Source organism: Ambystoma mexicanum, chromosome 9 (assembly GCF_040938575.1).
Source record: "Ambystoma mexicanum isolate Mex_15411 chromosome 9, UKY_AmexF1_1, whole genome shotgun sequence".
NCBI classification, from domain to species: Eukaryota; Metazoa; Chordata; class Amphibia; order Caudata; family Ambystomatidae; genus Ambystoma; species Ambystoma mexicanum.
In genome coordinates, this window is record NC_090931.1 from 1,423,510,245 (window position 1) to 1,423,523,724 (window position 13,480).

Here is a 13,480-nt window from a genome sequence, read left to right on the forward strand (position 1 = left end):
GGGTAACGTCCCGGAGGCCCCGTTAATGGCCCTCGCAACACACGTTCCAGCCTTTGGAATGGGGGATTAAGGCCACATGAATTCTGCTCCGTTGGGATAAGATGCAGTTAATAGTTTTCCTGATCAACTTGTTATGTTAATTGTTTTTTTTTCTGCAAAATAACAGCGACTTGCATGCAAAGTCTTTGATGTGTCTAAAGTCTGCAGCTGGTTTGAGAGGTGAAAAGAAAGAATTTAGTTAGCACTTCTTGGGCCTCATTAAGAGTATGGAGGTCTGGGAAAAACCAGCAGTAACGTGGTGGTAATTCAGTTACTGCCACATTACCTCCACATTGCCGCACACCCATACTATGAGTTTGTTGGTAAGGTGAAGAATTAACCTCTAGCAAAAAGCTGAAGGTAAATCCGCCACCTTACCGGCAAAATCGACAGAATTCCCGCCAGCGGGAATTCTGCTGAAATCCCCATGGTGTCCTTTGGACTCCAAAAATGGGGACTTACGCCATCCTACCAACATTTGTGATCCCTGTGGTAAATCTGTGGGACCAAGTGGCGGTAACGGTAATTCCGTTTGAAGGTATTTCATCTGATTTACTGCCGAAATGCCACCAAACCTTTAATGAGGCCCTTGCGATTAGCCTCCAAGTTATCCCTGATTTGTCACTTTCAGAATCTCTCCGTTCCTGTACATTATTCCCAACCAATTGCATAACGGTTTTTTCCATCAACCTAGCCCAATATGTCCTTACTGTCTTACAACTGCACTCTGCTCTGTTTTTAATTGATATGTTGCCATTTTCATTGGTGTATTTAGTACTAAATGGTCAAACAGATGTTATAATTTTTATTTACAATTTTTGTTCAATTCTTTAAAATATGTTAATTTACCATACTGTGTGCTGGTGAGATAAAACATAATATACACTACTTTCCGGGTATATGTTTGCAAGTAATATTTGAAAAAAAACAAATGTCAAAAAAAGCCATATTGCATATTTTTCTTTAGGCTTCTTTAAATCAGAACATTTTGATAAACGAAAATATCACTGGCATTTTTTTTAAATTCTCGAATTTGGAAACTCGCATGGTACATACAACATATGGTTGTATGTTCCTTCATATGGGTTGGAAACAGACAGCATAGGCTTTCCAAGTAAGCACAGCAAATTGTAATGGTCACGCCACAGAGTCACTGTTCTTTCTGTATCAGCAATGCCCAAATCATCTGTGCTGCTACAGTGTGGTGGAGGTGTTTCCAGAGGTGGAGACATTGGAGAGACTCCGGCCATACTTGGCCAAGAAGGCCTTATTGACGATGCCGTGGCTAGCCAAAATCTTAAGGAAGCTGTTCCTAAATTTCTGTCCAATGAAGGCATACAGGATAGGATTGATGCAGCTGTGCATGAAACCAAAGGTTTCAGTCACCGAGAGAGCGGTTTCAACTTGAGACCTCCTCTCGCAGGTCTCGTTGATGATTTGGCTTCTCATAAGGGAATCGACGAAGACGGTGATGTTGTACGGCATCCAGCAAAAGAGGAAGACCACCACCACTGCAAAGATGACCTTCATGGCCCTGATCTTCTGATTGCTCTTGTTTTGGCAAAGAGTCCTGATGGTACAGCCGTAGCAGAAGAGCATGATGAGTAACGGCAAGAAAAATCCAAAAATGTGGCGGCTTATCCGTAGGATGATCCTCCATCTATTGGTCCCGTCTGAGCCCAGGTTCTCGTAGCAAACCCTGCCATTCTTCGGAGTGTTAAAATCTGTCCGGAAAATAAGAACTGGCAGAGACAGAAAGATGGAAACTAGCCATATTCCAAGACAGACGAATGCGACCAGAAACCTCTTCTGCATGACTGCTTCGGTGGCATGGACGATGGCAAGGTAACGGTCGATGCTAATGCAAGCTAGAAAGAGGATTCCACTGTAGAAGTTGACTTCTTGCATGACAGAGACAGCCTTACACATGAAAGTCTTGAACACCCATTCATCGGCCCTGTAGGCCGCCCAGAATGGCAAAGTGATGGCGAACAGCAGATCAGCGATGGCCAGGTGCAGGAGATAAACATCTGTCGATGAGCGCTTTAGACGATTGTAGTGGATCACGATGACGACAAGGGAGTTTCCGACCACGCTAAGGATGAACACGAGGCAATAGATGGTGACCACCACGTATTTGTTAAAGCGCCAGGATTCCTCGCAGGGAGCTGTGTCATAACTTGGGATGATGGTGTTGAAATCACTTGTATTGAAAAGATCATCAAAGAAGGATCCATCGAAGATAAATGACTCAGCCATTTTTGGCATCTGCTGTGCTTGGCTTTCTGAAATAATAAAGAGAAAAGAAAGTCAGAATCCAGGTTACCATCATTGTCTCTTAGAAACTGTTATGTCGCCATTTACGAAATTGCAAGCAGTATATCAATTTTGGCTGTCTGTTTCATGGGCATTTTATCAACATTAAACACTTGTGCATGAGCGCGATATAAATAAAATATCATATAATATTATTTCAGAGGTTTCATCCTGTTTCCTGAGCACTGTAGAACTTGGCCAATAGTGACTACCCAGTACTGATATATTGAACTGATTGTACAAGTAATTAGATTTAGTAAATTCCACCGGCTAGTAAATAAGTGGGAATTCAACCACCAAGCATAGCAAGCAAGGAGGATTTAAGGGCACTTTATGCCTGTCTATTTGTAGTGGCCGGAGGGGGCAGGGATGGCGGAAGTCGAAAGGCAACTGCTATGGCATCGTCTGGGAAGCACAGGATGTCAGAAGGAGGGAAGAGAAAAAGGCCCCAAGGGTTGGCAGAAGCAATCTTATGGTGGAACGAGCCCCTTCGCCCCGTCCTCCCAGCCTTCCCAAAAGGCACCGTTAGACTCCTTTCTAAAAATGCTCTTGGCTGGTTGCAAGTGCACTGAACTGTTCTTGCCCTATTTAAATTAACATATTTATTAATTTTACAAGAAAGAAAACAATTACAAAAACAGCAATACAAATAAATTCATCACAATCAGTATTTCATCAACCACCACCCCCTTCCAATGGTGAAATGTACCATGTTTTCTCAGAGATTGAACAGAAAATGACTAAGAAACTTCAACATCACAACTCCAAAAAACGACCCCACGTTTGACCAAACAGGTTCATCTTCTTCTCTCTGTGAGGAATTATTCTCTCAAACCTGGACACCTGTTTCAAATCCTCCACCCATTCAGAAAACGTTGGCCTCTCCACAGATTTCCATTTCCTCAAAATTAATTTTTTTTGCAGAATTTGCTGCCGATATGTTGATGCTAAGTAAATTAATACACTAGATGCACGCATTGTCAGAGGCCTTCTGCATGCACTTAACCCCTAGATTGTCCACTCGCTCTCCACTAATCACAGCAAACAGACACACCAGCTGGGGATTGCGGTTTATAAAGGACAAGCCATCAGGGTTTATCAAAGGACTATAACCTTTGGATCTCCAGGTGTTTTGGACTGTAACTCCCATCAGCCTTAGCCATCATAGTCAATGGTGAAGGACCATGGGAGTCCAAAACCTCTGATGAGCCCCTGCTTGCAGACCCTTGGGTGGCTGTCCAGAGCCAGGGGAAACGCAGAGTGTCAGATTGAGCGGGAACCTTCTGTTTACCTCAAGAAATCGGATCAGGCCTCGCTGTCCTCATTAGATAAATCTACACATTCACCCAACAAGATAGAGCAAGGCATAAAGGCGCATGCTGCAAAATTGGGTGGGTGACGCGTCCATATTCCAATGAATCGATGTATCATGCCAAAAGTACCGGTGTGGTGAATACAAAGACCACCCTGCAGCCATCACAAATGAACAATCTTACAAGGTCTTCAAAGGGCTCGTAAAAACGTGGCTCTTCGATAAGTATGAATAATGCTTTGTTGTATATGTACCTTTACTATTTATGTACCTTTTTCTGCTGCTTTACTGTACCAAACTCCGTGATACCCCAGGGGCTGGGCGTTATATAAATGTTATAAATAAATAAAAATAAAATAAATGCCATCATGTGTGTTGGTAACTGACCGGTTGCAGCGGAGACAAACAAGTTGAGATAGTTGAGAGTCCTTCTACTGCCAAAAGGGGACATTGGAAGGTCCTTTTGTTTGAGTACATCACTCCACAGTCTCTCTTCCATCTGATGTCTCAGGGAAGTTTTTCCTGCAGTGATGTTTCCTGGCCCAGTCTTGCACTCTCTAAAGGGAGATCAGCAGCACACTGAAGCAAAGCGGATCTAGTGCTTTACGCACTATCTCCGTCTCTCTTGCTCTTTCTTTCTGCCACTCTGTGCTTCTGTCTGTCTCCCCCCTCTCTCACTGTCTCTTCTCTGCCCCCTCTCTTTATGTTTCTCTCTCGCTTTCTCTTCTCCGTCTACCTACTGGTCACACTTTCTCCATCTCTTTCATGACCTTGCACTTCTTTCTTTCTCTCATCCTCTCCCTCCCTATCTATGTATCCCTCTGTGTGTGACTCTCTCTCTCCCCCTCTCACTAGTCTACTTTCTCTGTCTGTCTCTTTCTCTCCCTCTGCCTTCCTCTCTTGTTTTCCCTCTCTGTCTCCCTGTCTCTTTGTTTCTCCCCCTTTCTGTTTCTCTCTGTCTCTCTCTCTCCCAGTGTTCTTTCTGTCCCTGTCTCCTCCTCTCTGTGGGGGACAGTGGGTTGACAGATGCAAATTTGCTAAAGCCACCCCAGCTGTTGCTGTCATCACAGTATGGTGAGAGTAACACATGTAAGCCGAGTGATGTGTTTTATTGTAAAAAGAAGAGTGAGAGCAGCAGCAAGTAAGGTTGCATCTCCTCTAAACCCCTCAGATGAGGACTGGCCTGGCAATTGGAAAATAGACTGGCCTCAAAGGCGTCCCGCAGAAATTTCACCATCAGAATAAGGGTGCATTGTCCAGATGGGGCAGTTGACTAGAGGAAGCGTGGATTTTAGAGCAGAGAATGGTTCCTAAGCGATCTTGAAAGGCATGACGGGACCAGGCTGCACGGTCTGCAACTCTCTCTTTTCAAAACTGTTAATTATTAGTGTTTGTACATACTGTAACACATGAGCCGGTTCAGCGGTTGGATCAACCAATCAAAAACCGTTATGATTAGTCTCCAGTTTTTCTTGATTGTTTTACTTTACTTAATTTGTATTGCGCAGCCATGGACCCTGGGGCATAAGGGCACTGACAACACAAACAAACATGAAACAGGTAGAACAGTGTCCGAGAGGGTGAAACTAAGCAGAATAGGAAGCATCCAAAAGTTGCTTTGTTTCATGTATTACCAACGCTGCTGTATTATGATGTTCTAATAACTCGTGGCATTATTCATGGGCTATAGGCCGTCTAAGTGACATGGGTGAGTATGATCGTCCTTTTTGCATAGACTTGCATAAGGGGTCTTAATCAAGCCTCGAGAAATCGTTCTGGTGTTGGCTGGCCTCTAATCGGTATCAGATGATGGTTGGACAACCTTTCATGCAATAAAGACTGATTAGCACATGTTTAGTGATTTGTTTACATTAAAGATTTTCAATAAAATAGTCCTGCGTACATTCGGGTAAGCGCAGACTATTGTTTTCTCATGGAGTTTCTACAATCTTTTTACTCAATCAGAAGGAAGCAAACAAAATAAAATATTGAATGTGTGCTCATGTAAGAAACAGACCTTTAATGTTAATCTGAGTTTGAACCTTTCCATAAATGTTTTTTTGGGAGAAAAAACGATGTGTATTCATAAAAAAGAGGGTATGAAAACATGAAATTATTTAATTGTTCGAACATTGTAAACTCTCTTTTTTTAAAATAAAATGCAATGCTAATGGAACAGCTGCAGGGTTTGCGCTGCCACCATCCCGATGGGTGAAGACCAGATTTTGGACAGAAGTTTTCAAGTCTGAAGTATGGATGAAGGGCGTGAAACTCTGGATGAGGGCCACGTGCCTCTTTATTGCAATGTATGCTTTGAAGGAGAAGTTAGATTTGTGAAGCTGAGAGACTGTGCTGGTGCTGATTTGTGGGAGAAAACTTTGATGTCATCTCTGGCAGCCACTGTGTGATTCTTATGAGTTTGGTGATGACTCTGAGAAGGAGTAATTCTGACTTTGTGGTCAGCAGTTTCCTGTTTCAATTGGACATGATGCTTGAAGAGAGTGGGTGAAAGTATCAGCTGGCGGATATTACTGACACAGTTGTATGCAATCTGCAAACTGGTGAATTTTCATGTTGAAGTTGTGATGTAGAAGGGTATACAGCAGTGGCACCATGTGGAGAACAAATGTGACTGGGGAAGGGGATGAAGGATCCTCGTGACACTTCACTGCTCACCGGGATCTGCAAGAACCAATCTACATGAGCTGCTGTTCATTGGTGTGGCAGGAGTGAAACAAACAAAGGACTAAGGTCATAACCCATCTGAGTGGAAAGAGTGTTGAGCAGTGCTTTGTGGTCAAGTATGGTCAAAGTGGCAGAGGCTTTGAAGGATCAAAAGTCAAGGGTGCCCCTTGTCAACCATGAAGAATGTTACGGTTGGCATCTCGGTTGCAAGCTGGACTGGTTTCTTGAAGAAGATTGATATATGCCCTTTTTGTGCAATTGTAGGGTGTTCGAATGCAGCATAGATCTGAGATGGGGTGGTACTTTGCTAGCTCATCACGGTAGGATGTAGGGTTCTTTAGCAGGGGGAGGGTCTGTTCTGGTTACTGAATCAAGGAAGATTTTCTGTTCCAGGTATTTTCAGATACACTCTTTATCTGCGCCCTGATGCCTGCGGGCTCTCGCGCAGTATAAACAAATTAATACAAATATTTCCTGGTGTTTCCTCTCATTAAAATTTTACAGTGACGTCTTTAGTTACATCTTCCATAGACAATCACCCAAATGGTACCCAGTCTTTTTTAACGCACAAAACTGCACATTTTTTAGCACACATTTTTTACAATCATATTTGCCTGAAAATGGGGAGTGGGGTAGGTTGCGGTGAGGCGATATTAGATAGTTGGGTGAGGGGAAAGTGGGGGTGCGCAGTCCATAAAAAAATCAGCAGTGAATAAATATTTGGTAAAAATACATGGAACCACCCAAAATGCCTCTTACTGGGATCATTGGTTTGAAACTTCTTTGGTAAGTCTGTCAATAGAGAGAACAGGTTATTTGGCTTAAACCCATGCCTGACTGGAATATATGCTGCCCAAAGTAGGGTGCCATTGTGCCCTCCTGACACCAGATTGTTTGTGAGCCAAAAGGGCACCACTTGGTGCTCAGCTGCTGATGGCACCTGAAGCATCAGCCCTATCTATGCCCTTTCTTTTAAAGGCTCCACCTGCCACTAAACGTTGACCCAAGAATCTTTGCAGTTTTATCTGGGGGATCAAACGTCTTGCAAACGTTTGGGTGTGATTATGACGTTTTCATAATTTCAAGCATGCATAATAGTTGTGGATGGCGTTTGATTGCCACAAACTGGTTTGTGCCTTCATTTCTCTCCCTCTTGCTGCTACGTTTTGTCAAGCATTTGAACGTTTTCCACATATGATGCACACAGTGCACATGTGAGCAAGTTTAATAGTATTATTTTTAGTGCAAAGAATAGTTCAGCACTGTGATGACAATCCTCACACAGACTTCTTTATCAGCTGGTGCAGAGTGAAATGAAAATCCTCGAGAGAAATGAAAATCCTCCCACAGACTTCTTCATCAGCTGGTGCAGAGTGAAATGAAAATCCTCCCACAGACTTCTTCATCAGCTGGTGCAGAGTGAAATGAAAATCCTCCCACAGACTTCATCAGCTGGTGCAGAGTGAAATGACAATCCTCCCACAGACTTCTTCATCAGCTGGTGCAGAGTGAAATGAAAATCCTCCCACAGACTTCTTCATCAGCTGGTGCAGAGTGAAATGAAAATCCTCCCACAGACTTCTTCATCAGCTGGTGCAGAGTGAATTGACAATCCTCCCACAGACTTCTTCATCAGCTGGTGCAGAGTGAATGGACAATCCTCCCACAGACTTCATCATCAGATGGTGCAGAGTGAAATGACAATCCTCCCACAGACTTCTTCATCAGATGGTGCAGAGTGAAATGACAATCCTCCCACAGACTTCTTCATCAGATGGTGCAGAGTGAAATGACAATCCTCACAAAGACTTCTTCATCAGATGGTGCAGAGTGAAATGACAATCATCCCACAGACTTCTTCATCAGCTGGTGCAGAGTGAAATGACAATCCTCACACAGACTTCTTCATCAGCTGGTGCAGAGTGAAATGACAATCCTCACACAGACTTCTTCATCAGCTGGTGCAGAGTGAAATGACAATCCTCACACAGACTTCTTCATCAGATGGTGCAGAGTGAAATGACAATCCTCACACAGACTTCTTCATCAGCTGGTGCAGAGTGAAATGACAATCCTCACACAGACTTCTTCATCAGATGGTGCAGAGTGAAATGACAATCCTCACACAGACTTCTTTATCAGCTTGTGCAGAGTGAAATGACAATCCTCACACAGACTTCTTCATCAGATTGTGCAGAGTGAAATGACAATCCTCCCACAGACTTCTTCGTTAGATACTGCATGGTGAAATAATCATCATTTCGCTCTGTACGATCTGATGAAGAAGTCTTTGGGACTTCGAAAGCTAATGCATTTTTGTATCTCTGATAGTTTTTTCAACCCCAGGGGCAATGACAGCTTTAGATTAGGCCAAAGAGTCAGGTGGAATGGCTATTCACTGGAGGGAGGAAGGAAGGACAGAAGCAGGAAGACACAAAAATGAAAGACCGGTAAGAGCAAGACAGAGGGAAAGGTGTTCTGGTGAGGTGAGAAGGCGTGGGGTGGACCGAGAGACAAGGCGAAGGACAGACGGTGGAGTGCAGAAGATAATGTGGATTAGTTGGGTGAAGGTGAGGTATGCAAGATGGAGTGGTACTAGAGAAGGGTGAAAAGGGATAGCTTAAGAGAATTGTGGGTGGAAAGAGATAGTGGCCCTCATTACAACACCAGCGGTAACCAATGGTGCTATTAGCACCATGGTTGCTGCCGGTATTGTAACAAGTCCGCCATGGTGCAATGGGGAATTACCACCCCATTCCAAGGTTGGCGGGGTGTTAATTCCCCATGCACCATTGGTCCTTCCCCATTCCCATTTTTGCCCCATAGGGCTCAATGGGAATGGGGAAGGCGGTAATTACGGTACCGCAAATTGCGGTACCGTAATTACCTTCAAGGTCCCTTTGCGGGTCCCTACTTAAACGGCTGGTCCAGACCAGCCGTTAAGGTAGGGAGCCGCAAAGGGACCTCGTAATTAGGCGCTAAGGGGTTAAGGGCGCCACAGCCTTTTACGGCACTGTTAACCCCTTAGCGCCAGGGTCGTAATTAGGCCCAGTGTAGTGTGAGAATAGAGGGCGAAGGAGATACTAGAAGGTGAGAATTATACAGAGAGAGAGAGACTGAAAGAGAGAGAGGGTTTGGGAGAGGGACAAGAGAAAGACAGGGAGGAGTTATAGAGAGGTCGTTTTGTGGTAGGAGGAAGTAGTTGGTGGAGGCGGGAAGTGGTAGAGATAGAAACGGAGAGGAGTGGGGAAGACCAAAGCGACAAAAGAGGAGAGGAGAGGAGAGAAGAGGAGAGGAGAGGAGAGGAGAGGAGAGGAGAGGAGAGGAGAAGAGAAGGACACTGTATGGAGTAGGGAGAAGACGAGACAGGGCGAGAGAAAGAAAAGAAGATGAGATAGGGAGTAAGAGGAGAAAGGGGAGTAGGCAAGTGTAAGATTAGGGAAAAGAATTGAAAGGGAGTCAGATGGAATTAGAGAAAGAGAGAGTGCTTCAGAAAATACAGACACCATAAACAAGATCACTGAGACGATTCTTGTGAGAATATCAGAATAGGTCACCCTTAGGAAGCCATGGACGGACAAAGTTAGATAAGACCTTGGCCTTCGGCCCTCCCAATAAAGGCAGTAGGGGGCACTAATCTATACAATTCAGGATAACCTTGGTGGCTATGGAAGCCTGGGTTGGGATGTAGGGACCCCACGGGCGGTTGAGAGACCAGCCAAAGAGACCCATTAGTCAAGCCTACCCATAGTCTTGAGAACGTAGTAAAGTCGATATTAAAGGGTTTTAATAAAAAAACCGTCACTCATCTATCAGACGTGTGCGATTCTTAAATCCATCTGTGACATTATGAAAAACGTTCCATGGTAAAGTTTTCTTTTTTTTTTAGATTGGGAAACCTGACTGTTGGTGTTTTTTTCTGTTGGGTTAAAATGACTTTGTTCTTTTGTTTCCGTTTTTTACTTTGGTGAAACTAACTTTGATCTAATATTAATTACCTACATAAAAACTGTAATTTTATTGCCAAGGACCACTTGCGTTGTGTTTATTTACTATGAGTGAATTTAATGTTTTTTTTTTGTTTGTTTTTAGTATGGAAAACTTTACTTCTGTGTTTGGATTAGCTTTACTTTCTTGTGCTTTTATATAATTAGTGTGACCTTTGTTTCTTTACCAGTTATTGAACTAATATTTGTTCTGTTTTTTTTACTTTAATTTACATGTTTAGGTTAAGCTTTATCCACTGGTGTTTTTAGGGTTCATTTTCATTTGAACATTGGTCTTTTTTGTATATATTATTATTGTTTATTTTTTGTTTAAAAAAAGCAGGGGATGAGGATTTGGACTACATCACAAATTAATAGTTTTCTTGTTATATCTTGGTCCTGAGGCCCATGGTCATGTGGCACGGAATATAAGAATTTTTAGTAAATAAATTAATAAATGTTAATTTTAGACATGTCCGCCCTCTGTAGAATTTGCAGAGGATCCATTGAGTCCATCTGAACCTTTTCTGGTAGTTAGAAAACTCAAATCTAGAAGCAGTTTCTGGTGCCTTTTGTGGGACTGATAATGGGCAAGGATGTGATTGTGGGGATCATGGGAGGTTGTAAGAATGCAAGGTGGTGGTGCAGTAAGTTCTAGCTGATAGAGAAGGGGCGTGGAGGCACTGGTCCTCCAAACAGTACCTTGATACTGGATAGTCTTGGCAGCCTGTGTAGTCCAGGATGGCCTGGCAACCATTTGCACATGGTCCGCATTTGCAGGAGCTATGCCTGGTATGTTGACCTGGTCGGTGCTGCTCAGTGGTGCAGGGAACTTCCTTTGCAGTTCGGAATTTGCACATTTCTTGGAGGCCAGCTCTGTGGCGGCCATTAAGCATTAAACATGGTCTGCACTATCAGAAGCTTCGGCGAAGAAAGACTCTAGTAGCTTTGGAACCTGATAGACAGGCACAGAATTAGTTATTGAAGACTCTGGGTGAATCCTGTTTCCGCTTTGTATGCACAGCGCAAAGATGGAAGGGAAAATGGTGAATCTCCCATAACGAGTAACACTGTGCAGCCATTGGTTGATGGGAATGAGCAAACAAGCATGTTGGCATTGATAACCGATGCAGATGTCCTTAAGGAAATACAGAAGAATACTCTGGGACGCCGCCCGGGACCCGATGGTATACCAGTGGAAGACTTTAAACTCTTTTTGGGCATTTGGGCCCAAGTTGTGAGTCTAGAAATTACCTCCCATAGCATAGGCGATGTATTTTGTTGGCCGAAAACCAACCACATCATGTATTCAGCATCGGTAGTATAGACTCATGAGCATGACCAGACAGCGTCCATTTTGCAGGAATAGAATTCGCCATTTTGATTAATTTTCGCTTCTTGCTTTCTGTTCAAATTGCTTCGCTGTAAGCGTATTCTATTCCGTTGTGCTCATGCAATAGAGCAAGGCCACAAGATACATGTTGAAACATAACGCAGGCAACCCAGACAGTAAATGCCCGGTCTCCTCCCTCACAAGTCATTGGAAGTAAGCAACAAGGCATCTAATCACTACGCAGTTGCCAGCTAGTCTCACTGGTGCGGTAGAAATTGTAGGAACGAACAATTAATGGCTTGAATTATGCTCTCTTTTACGGCCCTCTTCACTGAGCCCTGAAGAGCGAGTTGACCCCTAGCACACGAATAGAAACTAGAAGATAGTGAGGCCTGGAATGTGTCTCTCCCCTGCATGCAGCTTGCTTGAAAGAACAAGGGCAGTATGTTCCCTAAAACAAAGAATCGTGTCTGCAAGTCCGCAAATTGCAAACTGTTGCTAAATGAATGTCTGAAGGTGCCATATTCGTCACAATTGTCAATCATCAAATCAATTTCAAAGGAAGCACATAATGGGCGGTATTGAATATGTCATTTCTGATAACAAGATGTTTGTTTTGTATAAATGTAACTGTTGTAGAATGCTCGCTCTCTTGTGTCCCTCGGGGTCTGGAGACACACGTTAAGGGACGTGAGACCCAGTTGGCCAACTGAGACTATTTGCTTTGCAATAAACCCTAGCTTTTGGGAATTGAACCTCGTGTCTGGCGTATCAGTTCATGTGTGGTGATTGTGCCTTGTTTCCATCCGCGACGGTACCCTAGGGGCCCCATCAAAATGTCGCCCGAATAGGGACCCTCCCCCACTTGTTCCATCGTGTACGTTGTAATATAAAGAAGGCGAGAGGAGAAAACGAAGTGAGGACGAGACGGTCGAGCCGGGATCAAGAAGTGTTCGGGGCGCTCCTGTGAAAGTGATGAGAGACTCCTTTGCAGATCTGTACACAGCCGATCCATGATCGACGTGTCCAGCCAGACAACAAGGAGGCGAGGGTCCTGAAATGAGGCAGAGTGAGCCAAGATATGCAGACACAATGATTTTTGGTTGTGTCAGTATACGGACGAATTGCGTCTTGAAAGACTATTTGGTTGATCAGGTGAGTCGTGCCCCGATTCTAAATAACCCTGATATTGGTTAAGAGTTGGTTTTGCAAAATCAAACACCCATGGTAAGGTTAAAATTAACCAAGAGTAAGGTTAAAACATGCCTGGGGTATTGTCTTCCTGCCTAGTGGGTTTTTTCCACTGCGGTAGACAATCTTTGGAAACTGGCCAGTTCGCGCCACCAGTGGGGGCGCCGGCGTATGAAATGTATGTAAAGTATGGTGTAGGGGAGATAATGTTTTGTGAAATTTGGCATAGGCAAACCAGGCATGAAGAAGGTTTACAATGGCCAAAACACGGGAGTTATGAGATTGCGAGGATAGATTATTTGGAAAAAGTATTGCTGCAAAAAAAAACATGCCTTGCGGCATTTGACGTCATTAGAGACTAGAGGAAGGAAGCTATGCTTCGTTGGAAAATCAGGGAGAAAAATGCACGCAGGCACAAGTCAAAAACAGAAAGAGTAAAAGAGCAGGATGAAAAGGAGTGGGATGATAATTTGAGAAAGTCCGAGAGATGTGGTCAGTTGGGGATAGACAAAATATATCCTCAACAAGAATTGCATTCATCAGATGAGCTAATAAATAAAATATTAACTGAGAAGAGACAAGAGCACCCAAAAAGAGAGACTGAGAGGATTACACCAG

General features: G+C 43.7%; 1 protein-coding gene across 2 annotated transcripts in view; it reads right to left on the reverse strand.

The window, feature by feature from the left end:
• Positions 1 to 830: 830 nt before the first annotated feature.
• LOC138489163 (C-X-C chemokine receptor type 2-like) overlaps positions 831 to 13,480 on the reverse strand; it is a 112,158-nt gene continuing 99,508 nt past the window's right edge. For both annotated transcript variants that reach the window (XM_069616821.1, XM_069616820.1), the window contains exon 2: positions 831 to 2,324. In XM_069616821.1, coding sequence (XP_069472922.1) covers positions 1,234 to 2,307 — 1,074 coding nt within the window. In that variant the 5' untranslated portion in view covers positions 2,308 to 2,324 and the 3' untranslated portion in view covers positions 831 to 1,233. The remainder of the gene's footprint in view (positions 2,325 to 13,480) is intronic.